The following is a 10,876-nucleotide window of genomic DNA, read 5'->3' as shown; positions in this document are numbered from 1 at the left end:
GGCGAGTTACATATGCAAGTTTGGGGTAAAGTACTAGACCAATTCAACCATGTTAAAAGGGGATAACCAAAGGCAAAGTCCACAGTGTTCTACAGCCTGAAAAAATAGATAGGGCAAAAATATGGGGTTACACTGTACGCCCTTTCTCCTTATTAGAGCACTCCCCTCTTTAGTCAGTCTACTACCTGTTTCCCTATCCCTTCTCTCCCCCCTTCTCTCTCTTTCTCCTGTTGTTGATCAAGACCAGGAAAAGAACCAAAAACATTTTCCTTCTGGCTGGAATGAAGCTAAACATTAAGGCAGTGAATACATTTACAAATAGTGTAAATAGCAAATATGTATTTTATGTGTATATGTATTTTATAGCAGTAACCTCCATATGCTATCTCAAGGCACATTACATTAGCAAATAGAAATCCGAACCGAGTTTCAAAGGTGGGTCAGATGTGAATACCTGAATTAGAAAAAATATTCCTATTGTTCTCTTTAATATGACCCCGCTATTTGGGCCCAGAGAACCACCTACATGATGCACGTACATGTTATGCATGCCAGCTAGCAATATAGGCAGCTCTTCTCCCAGAAGCCTCCAGTTAGAATGGATCCAATGACTGTGTGTGTCTCATTCTCCCAGGTATGAAGGTCCACTCTGATCCTTAGATCTCTCTGCACAGATTGTGTAAGATAAGCGCACCGCCGTTTGCCGTGTCCGGGTCCCGGGGTTGGACTCTTGTGGGCGCCATTTTGGCTAGGGTTAGTGGAAATTTAGGCGGGCGCCATCTTGGAGCGTCCCGACGCTCGAGCTCTTCATTGCGACGCCTACTTAAGGCGAACTCGCTTGTCTTTCACTCAGATTGGGTGCTGCATTAGCGCAGGTCACGCTGCCAGTGCGCTGTGTTTTTAAAATTACCAGTTTTGTATTTTCGTTATTTTGCTTGGATTCTCCCTTGTTTTTACTATTATTCTGCCTGGGTACTCGTCCCCTTACCTGCACTTAATTTCTGGAAAGCGCACCGCCGTTTGGCGGGTCCGGGTCCCGGGGTTGGACTCTTGTGGGCGCCATTTTGGCTAGGGTTAGTGGAAATTTAGGCGGGCGCCATCTTGGAGCGTCCCGACGCTCGAGCTCTTCATTGCGACGCCTACTTAAGGCGGACTCGCTTGTCTTTCACTCAGATTGGGTGCTGCATTAGCGCAGGTCACGCTGCCAGTGCTCTGTGTTTTGAAAATTACCAGTTTTGTATTTTCGTTATTTTGCTTGGATTCTCCCTTGTTTTTACTATTATTCTGCCTGGGTACTCGTCCCCTTACCTGCACTTAATTTCTGGAAAGCGCACCGCCGTTTGGCGTGTCCGGGTCCCGGGGTTGGACTCTTGTGGGCGCCATTTTGGCTAGGGTTAGTGGAAATTTAGGCGGGCGCCATCTTGGAGCGTCCCGACGCTCAAGCTCTTCATTGCGACGCCTACTTAAGGCGGACTCGCTTGTCTTTCACTCAGATTGGGTGCTGCATTAGCGCAGGTCGCGCTGCCAGTGCGCTGTGTTTTTAAAATTACCAGTTTTGTATTTTCGTTATTTTGCTTGGATTCTCCCTTGTTTTTACTGTTATTCTGCCTGGGTACTCGTCCCCTTACCTGCACTTAATTTCTGGAAAGCGCACCGCCGTTTGGCGGGTCCGGGTCCCGGGGTTGGACTCTTGTGGGCGCCATTTTGGCTAGGGTTAGTGGAAATTTAGGCGGGCGCCATCTTGGAGCGTCCCGACGCTCGGTTTCTTCATTGCGACGCCTACTTAAAGTTGTCCTCTCCCGCGCAGCGGGACCGCGCAGGGGGACACCGTCACTTAGACGGAGTCGTGCCAGAGTCCTGCCCGTCTGCGCTCGTCCGCGTCGAGGAAGCGTGAGCGGTGCCTGGACTCTGGCATTTAGTCATCATACCATCATGCAGAATACCTTGACGCTCAGGTACAATCGCGCCGCTCTGCTTTCTATTAGAGAGAGGCTCACGGTGTGTGTCCATGATTCTGTGCACCCGCTGTCGGGTCCTTATGATTGCGCCTGTGGCAGTTTGTCACTTGATACCCCGTCTGGGGTGCGCTCTGTGGAAAGGAATGCCCCTAATACTCGTACTAATATCTCTGAGCGAGCGTGTACTTAGCATCTGGAGTCTGAACGTGAGATCATTGGTCAAGCACCATCAGCCCTTACGTGACATGATCGAAAAGGACTCTCCTGACCTCATCTTCCTCACTGAGACTTGGCTTCAGGATGCGGACACTGCAATAATCAATCTGGCATTCCCCTCCAATTATACAGTGTTCACTCGTAACCGCACTTCTAGAGGGGGTGGCATAGCTATGGTGATAAAATCCTGCTTCCCGGCTGAATGGAAAGCTCTTGACCTACCAGCGTGTGAGAGCGCTTCTTTTAAGGTAGCCTTTAGTCATCAGTTTACACTCAGCGGTATGCTTATCTACCGCCCGCCAGGGAACGACACTGTCTTCAAGGCCGCTCTTGCTGACGTGGTCAGCTCTTTAGCTCCGAGATGTGCTAATTTTAACATCGTAGGCGATCTCAATATCCATTTTGATCAGGGGTCATTAGCACCTATTAATACCTTGCTAGCGGACCTTGAAGCCATGCAAATGGTCCAACTAGTTACCTCCCCTACCCACACAGGAGGTCATATCCTTGACTCCTTCTTTACCACACTGGAGCGGGCTAGGGTCTCTGACCCGATGGTTGTAGGCTGGACTGATCATCTGCTGGTTAAAGTGTCATGTCCTATAGATGACCCACAATTTAAACCTGTGGACAGACTGATCCTTAAAAGAAATTGGCATAAGCTCAAACTGGAGGAGTTTTATAAGATCTTGGAGGCGCAGCCCCTGGGCAATCTGCTGAATGTGGAACAAGGATATGAGCAGTTTCGTAACTGGGTCCTAGCCGCCCTTGACTCTCTTATACCGATGCGCTGGTCGAAATGCCATGCTAAAGTTCCCAGCCCATGGTATAATGATACTCTTGCCGAGCTTAAGAGAACGTGCCGGCAAGCTGAGAGGGCGTGGAGGAAATCCTTTGATCCCACCTTGAAATTTTGTATTTTGCCCAGCTTAAGATCTATCACAGGGCAATCTGTCAAACCCGGGCCGCACACTATGCCTCCGAGTTTCAGAATAGCTCCAACCCGTCTAAATTAATTTTTAAGGTTCTCAAAGACCTTATGGGGAAACGGGCCACCTCGGTGGAAATCTGCACGGACTCTCACTGTGAAAGTCTGGCATCCTTTTTCATGGAGAAAGTGCAGGCGATCTACCGAGGATTCACGTCATCTGTGCCCGATGTTGAGCAAACCGGTGTGATAGCTACGGTTCATGAAACTCTGTCCTCCCTGCCAGTAATGTCTGACGAGGTCTTCGATACTCTGAGCCTCAAAATTAAATCCGGCTCTCCATTAGATCCACTGAAGCCAGAGTTATTTAGACTTCTCCCTCCCCTATGTTGTGAGCCTATACTGGATCTGATCAATCTATCGCTCACATCGGGTGTGGTCCCTTCTTCCTGGAAGCAGGCAGTGGTCAGCCCAATTTTAAAGAAGCCTAACCTTGACCCCCTACTACCAGAAAACTATCGTCCCATCTCCCTCCTGCCCTGGACCGCTAAGGTCACTGAGGCACACGTGAACTCCATCTTGTCTGCCCACCTTTCTCGAAATAACATTCTAGACCAGAGCCAGAATGGTTTTCGTGCACAACACAGCACCGAAACTGCACTGCTTTTTATGACCGAGCACTTGCGAACGGTGCTGGATGCTGGGCAGACAGCGGCGCTCCTTCTGCTAGATTTGAGCGCCGCGTTTGACACGGTGTCTCACGACATTTTGATCCGGCGCTTGGAGGGTGTGGGAATTGAGGGGACTGCTCTCCAATGGTTTCGTTCTTTCCTCTCGGATCGGTTTTTTAAAGTGGCTATTCCACTGTGTCAGTCCTCTTTCCATCCACTGGGGCTGGGGGTTCCACAGGGCTCTGCGTTGAGCCCCACTCTGTTCAACCTATATGTGAAACCGCTGGCTGCAGTCGTCAGACAATGTGGCCTAACCATGACATCGTATGCCGACGACACGCAACTGGCGGTGACACTCAGTGGTGATCCCGAGGTGAACGCTCCCAGATTCCGTGCAGGACTCATTGCCGTGGCAAATTGGATGCGCACTAACTGTCTGCAGTTAAATGCCAAAAAAACCGAGGTCCTGATCTTAGGAAAGCAGGCGGAGCTCTGGGGAGACCAGTGGTGGCCTCCAGAATTGAGGGTGACTCCCATCCCAGCTGCCGAAGTTAAGAACCTGGGGGTCTGGCTGGATCCTACACTCTCCTTCACCAGCCACACGAAGAAGGTTGCAGCTACCTGTTATGGTATCCTGCGAGGGCTGAGACCGGTCCTCAAATTCTTCGACCCCCCTACTCGGCAACTGGTGGTCCAAGCCTCCATTCTTTCTCGGCTGGACTATGGGAGTGCGCTGATGCTCGGAGTGAATCAGGCGGAGGCCACTAGATTGCAAAGGGTGCAGAATGCCGCGGCGCGAGCCATCGTTGGCCTCCCTAGACAGTGTTCTGTTTCTGCAGTTTTGACTTCTCTCCACTGGCTGCCGGTCAGACAGAGAATTAAATTTAAGGCTCTCTGCCTGACATTCAAAATCTTGAAGTTTTCCTCTCCTCCAGCCCTCGCTAAGCTTGTTTCCTCCTATGTTCCTACGCGGTCTCTTAGATTGGAACTTCTCCATCTGGCGGTCAATACACGGTTTAGACTGAGTAGGATGGGAGGTCGCTCCTTTCGAGTATTAGCGGCAGGATTATGGAATTCTCTCCCTGTCCATATTCGAGCCTTGAATAGCCTTACTTCCTTTAGGCGCGCCATAAAAACTTTTTTGTTCCCAATCGCTGACTGATTCCTTCCTCTTCTTCTCAGCATCGATTTGTTGTGTTGTGGTACCTGATCAGGCGCCGGGACGCCCCGTGGCTGGGGCAGCTGCGCGCCTTATAAAAACTACTAACATAACATAACATAACATAACATAACATAACATAACATAACATAACATAACATAATTCAAAAGCTTTGTTGAAAACCTTCAGAATAAATAATCACTGTAGAGTGAAGAAATGTCCTTCCATCTATTTCATTCCTTTAGGTAATGTTACTTCAAAAAGACAAAATGAAGCATGCAACCATCAATTTTCTAGAAAGTCTGCAATTTTATAATATTAATTTAAACTTTAAATGATCAACTCTAAGAAAACACCATGAATATTTTACACAAGCTTGCTTACAACAATTGTCATGTTATGTTATGTTATTTTATTTTTATATAGCACACATTACCACTGGTCTCTAAGCGCTTAAGAGAAGAAACAGGGCACTACAAGACTACAATTCCAAAGCAGAACAATATGAAAAGAATGGTACTAAATATACTCATTCAGTTTTGATGAAATGAAAGGTAATGTGACTTACACTTACAGTTATTTTGAAAATTGTAAAGTGACCTGTACTCTCTCACTTATTTAACTGATATTTATATTTTAAGCATGCTACACATCTATATATGAGGATAACATTTAAAAGTTCTCATTATTTCAAACAAAGTTCTTTCTTCAGTTAAAAATGGCCTCAAATTTTTTAGGCATCTCTGAAATCAAATAATATTTGCACAGCACTTAACATAACATGTGTATTTCTAAATTCCAGTGTACCTCTCGAGGTAAATTAGTTTTGAATATCAGATTATCATTGTTACCTCCTCATTTTATCATCCTCAGAAGGATTAGGTTCCTGAATAAAACCATTGGCATTTGAATCTGTAACCATGAGAGAATCACAGTTTCATGCAATGGGTACATTAGTCCACTGAGCCACCAGACTAACATATTAATCTACAAACAAATTAACATATTGTTTTTTTCTGCAGCAGACAAGCCAAGAAGTGAGGTTGTGATAATAAAAGATTTGTGTAATCAATTGTAGATATCTGTTTTTTTCATTTGGAAATATGCCTTTGCATTAAGTACTGTTTTGTATTTATATCCGGCCTCCAAATGATGATGTAACATTTAGGAATGAAGATACAACCCAATAGTCCTGCACTCGATGATAAGATGGCAAAGATCTCCACGGCCACCAAATACTTTCCATTTGTGCTGAGATACGCGGGTATGAAAGAGATCCAGACGGCCAGAAACACAAGCATACTGAAGGTGAGGAACTTGGCCTCGTTGAAACTCTGAGGCAAATTACGGGCATAAAATGCAACCACAAAGCTGACAGTGGCCAACAAGCCCAGATATCCCAACATCAGATAGAAGAAGAGAACGGAGCCCTCGTCACACTGGATGATGGTGGTGTCCTGTATCTGTATCTTCACTGGGTACGGAGGATCAAGGAGCAGCCAGACTGTGCAAATCAGGACTGGAGCAAATGAACATAGAAGGACCACTGCACTGGGCATTCTGGTCCCAAGCCACCTTGAAGAGCGGCTGGTGGGATCGCGAGCATTGAACGCTATAATCACAGTGATGGTCTTGGAAAGAATTGTGGAAATGCTGATGGAAAAGATAATTCCAAATAAGTTTTGGCGGATCATGCAGGACAACCTCATGGGATGGCCAATGAAGGTGAAGGGACAGAGGAAGCAGAGCATGAGAGCGATGAGAAGCGCGTAGCTGAGCTCTCGATTGTTTGCTTTGACAATTGGCGTGTCCTGGTACTTCTTGAAGATGCAGAGAACAAGAAATGTGATTAGGAAGAGGAAGCAGGTGAGGCATGAGAGTGTGATTCCCAAAGGCTCCTCAAGGGACAGGAACTGGATAGTTGTTAGATCACAGCGGGTTCTGTCCTCATTGGGCCAGTGGTCTTCAGGACAAGGCCAGCAGTCACGGGAATCTGAAGTAAAGAATGGAGCTGGTTACTGATTACAGTCCTTGTACTTAGGACGTGTCACATTGGTCTTAGAGAGAAAGGTGCAGATTTTGTGAGGCACAGAATCGCGATTACTTCAGTAGTCTTTTCTGTATCTCATTGCGGGGAAAAGACTGGATAAAAAAGTGGGTTCTCCCTAATACCCCTCCGCACAGTAAACTAAGTTAAGGAGGAAAAAAGCCTGGAGACTTAAAGTCCAACAGGAGACACTACCAAGTAGTTTTTATGTGGACGAGTGCCCGGCCAGTACTGAGAGTCATGGCCATCAGCAAGATATGTCAACTAATCTAGATCATACATGATCCTAGCACAAGTTCACAGCTGCCCTGGGGCAGTGCATTCACCTTACTGGGGTGCATTGTCATTGTTTGCACCTGGCACACCTTGTAAAAGGTACACTGGCTGCAAACAATACTAATGCGTAATACGGCCCCCTAATTAGATAATAGTGTTGGCCTGGTGGTCTCATAGCGGTGGTCTACTGACGGAGTGAGTCTGTTTAGGGACACAGTGAGCATTGCCCTGAATCTGTGGCTGCAGTAATGATGCTAGCATCACACACCTGTTGTCGATTGGATAATTGTTAACATCTGGCTACTACGCTATAAATACACACAATTTCAGACCATGATCTTTTGCCATTCCACAACATCACAACACTGAAACAGATAACCGGAAGTGAAGCAGGTTTTTTTTGTTGTTCCCTCTGTTTCTTCTTGCTTTTCATACATGTAATATGTTCCCTTTTTATTCATTTAATATCAATTAAGTACAATGCCTGGCTCCACAAATCCCTGTTATAGAGACAGAGAATTGTCAATCATGGTGGATTAAATCATAATAGTAGAGCCACAATTGTTTGGAGCACAAGTCTAAAATACACCCCTGTCACAGAAAAAGATGATTGGATCACAATAATTGACAGAGTGAAGACTGTAGTTAACAATCAGTGCACACAAGATGAAATTAGGAAGCCGTGTAATGACCTGTGTGGGAGAGTATGTTCCTCGTCCTTCAAGCAGCACATGCTGGACCAGAGGACTGCTAGTGGTACTCCCAGCCTTCCAGTACATTTCATGCCATGGGAGGACAAGGTCTTATCCACCTTACATCCTGAAGGTTTGTCAGGAATCCCTGGTAGAGTGGAGAGTGGTAAGTTATACCTTTTACTGTGTCACCAAACACAAATCTTGGCCAGGCAGCACATTCCCCGGCAGCTCCGCTGTTGGACTTGGCCCTTCTGGCAGTTTCACCCCTGAACTTTTTGCCTTGTAAGGTTACCTCATTATAGTGATTTCTGGTCTTTGCGCACTTTAGCACTGTGGCACAGTGTAAAGTGTGTGCGCTCTCTGAGTGCGTGTGTGAGAGTTGCCTGCCCTCCCATAGGAATGCATGGGGAATATGTGTGATCCCTGGTAGTTCCTGATGCATGGGGAGTGCAGGTGCAAGTTTGGTATGTGCGGACTCGTGTGATTAAATTCTGCGTGATGATGTGTGCGGCATAAATGTGTCTAGTGTGGAAGTCCCACTTCTAGAAGTTGGCCTGTCTGTGTAATTTCTGTGAATTGGCTCTCTGGCTTGAGATTGACTGGAGCTGACAGGTGAGCCTGGCTCTAGGAGTCAGGATGGGTCTGCCCCGGTGGTGAGTGGAGAGATCTGCATGATCGATGTGAGGGAGGAGTGCACCTGGGACCTGAATAGGACTGGGCTTTCCCCACACAATGCTGACTCTGCCCCCTGTGGTGCGACTGATGACCCTAGCCTGGTCGGTGAATGGGGAGAGGGGCTGAGCAAAAGAGTGCTCCAAAACCAGCTGCGTCTGGTTTTTCCCCCACCCTGTACCCTAGAGACAAAGGGATTCTGTGTATAAAAAGAGGCTGTAACCTCCTGTAAAAAGTTCTTGTTTCCTGACTTGAATCTACCAGGGGCGTGCTGCTGCTGGGGCCCAGGGGAAGGCTTGCCTCCCTGGGCCCGGCCCAGCCCCTGGATGCCTGTATTCCTGGAGTTCCTGCTTGGGTCCTAATAGGAGGGGGCTGCTGCTGGTGGGGCCCAGGAGGGACCGCCATGGGGGCTGTCTCCTGCTCAGTATGCTGGCCCCTGAGCCCTGCATTCCCCTCCTGATGCCCTAGGACTATTTTTGCTCTGTTTTTGTCCTTTGGGGCTGGGTGGCAGTCCCTTTAGAGCCTGGGGCACTGTATCACCATTTTGCCTGCTTATTTCATTGTGCCCGGTGCGCAGGTGCCCACCCTGCGTCTTCGAATTATTTTATAAATTTATATGAGTGCCCACCCCGTTTATAGGTACCCTAGCCGGTGCCCACCCCGCTTCTACTTTTAGTTTATTCACCGAGGGAGCCTACCCCTCGTTTTGGCCCCCAAGTAGTCACCGCTGCGGCCGGGCCGAAGACAGGAAGTCAGGCGGCCGGGAGCCTGGAGCAGGGCGGGACTTCCACTGGCTTCCAGGAAGTCCCGCCCACCGCCGCGCCGCGATTGGCTGCCCGCTGCCGAGACATGAAAGAGAAGCCGCGAGCCTCGCAGGCTCCTCTCTGAGTCCCGGTCCCGAGATGGGGGACCGGGTGAACAAGGGCGCTGTCGGGCGGGGCTCCCAGGGATTGGGAGAGCCCCGCTACCGCTGCCAAGTGAGTACTTCTGCCTCCGCCCCCCCAGCCGGTGAGTTGGCAAGTACTGGGGCGGGCTCCGGGTATGCCTCAATAGTGCCGGTTCAAGCCCGGCCTGTGTCTTGAGCGGCCCCCCGCCTTAAGGGAGGGTCGCTCCAACGTCGGGGGCACTTATGCATTAGAGCCCATGAGGGCTCCAGGGGCCATTGTCTTTTTGAGTCCCCCGAGAAGGACTCCAATGATTCCGGCCATGTTTTATCTCGAGACCGAGAGGCTCCAACGACCCCGGGGGCATCATTATATTTTGAGCCCACGAGAGGCTCCTACCTACGCCCACATATTTGGGGGGCATTTCGGGAGGTAGAGCGGCCCTGGCTGGCAGCGGACCGCTCCCCCCACAGTGGGCAGCATTTTCTTTCGAGCCACGAGGCTCAAATGCACACAGTTATTTCAGAGCATAGAGGGCTCCCCCCTTGTGCAGGTCTGTCCTAAGGGCCAGTGAGGGCCCCCCTGTCGCAGTTTTTGAGTCACAGCTGTCGAGCAAGTAGAGGACAGCTGCACCGTTTAGGTTTTGCTTCTTAGGGGACTTGTTCTGTGGACTCAGGAGTGAGTAGCACTCCTTCGCCCTACTTTGGCCTTCCCCAGCTGCGCAGCACTTAGTGCCAGCTACAGCTTTTAGGCCCTGGTTTTGTCCCCAGCTGCCCAGCAAGTAGTGGGCAGCTGCTACGTTTAGGTTTTGGCGCAGTGGCGCAACCTGGACCCTAATGTGATTTATGTGCTAAATGTGAGTTATGCGCTAATGCTTTGGGTGTTAGGAAATGTACTGTGTGTAGTATGTTTTGTGCGCCCTGTGTTCTGACCCCTCTGAATTTGTCTTCATGTATCATGTGGCTTACCTACACCTCTGAATGTGTCTTCATGCATCATGTGTCTTACCTACCCTGCTGAATGTGTCTTGATGCATCATGTGGCTTACCTACACTTCTGAATGTGTCTTCATGCATCATGTGTCTTACCTACACCTATGAATGTGTCTTCATGCATCATGTGGCTTACCCACACCTCTGAATGTGTATTCATGCACCATGTGGCTTACCTACACCTCTGAATGTGTCTTCATGCATCATGTGTCTTACCTACACCTCTGAATGTGTCTTCATGCATCATGTGTAAAGCTTATGGCCTATATCCTTAAAATGTATTTTTATACTTAGGTGGTTGTTTTTCCTAGTATAGTTATACTAGTGAGTTCATGGTTCCCTGCGTGATATTTTCCTAAGGTGGTTAGGGTTGCGTA

General features: G+C 48.5%; 1 protein-coding gene across 1 annotated transcript in view; it reads right to left on the bottom strand.

Annotated features, from left to right (window-relative positions):
* Nucleotides 1–6,024: 6,024 nt before the first annotated feature.
* The window catches only part of LOC144751987 (vomeronasal type-2 receptor 116-like), a 91,577-nt gene continuing 86,725 nt past the window's right edge, over nt 6,025–10,876 (bottom strand). Inside the window, exon 5 of the mRNA XM_078639945.1 lies at nt 6,025–6,926. Within this exon, the coding sequence (XP_078496071.1) occupies nt 6,025–6,926 (902 nt within the window). The remainder of the gene's footprint in view (nt 6,927–10,876) is intronic.

The sequence above is a fragment of the Lissotriton helveticus genome, chromosome 4_2 (genome assembly GCF_964261635.1).
Source record: "Lissotriton helveticus chromosome 4_2, aLisHel1.1, whole genome shotgun sequence".
Lineage (NCBI taxonomy): Eukaryota > Metazoa > Chordata > Amphibia > Caudata > Salamandridae > Lissotriton > Lissotriton helveticus.
This window is presented reverse-complemented; position numbering and strand designations above follow the sequence as displayed.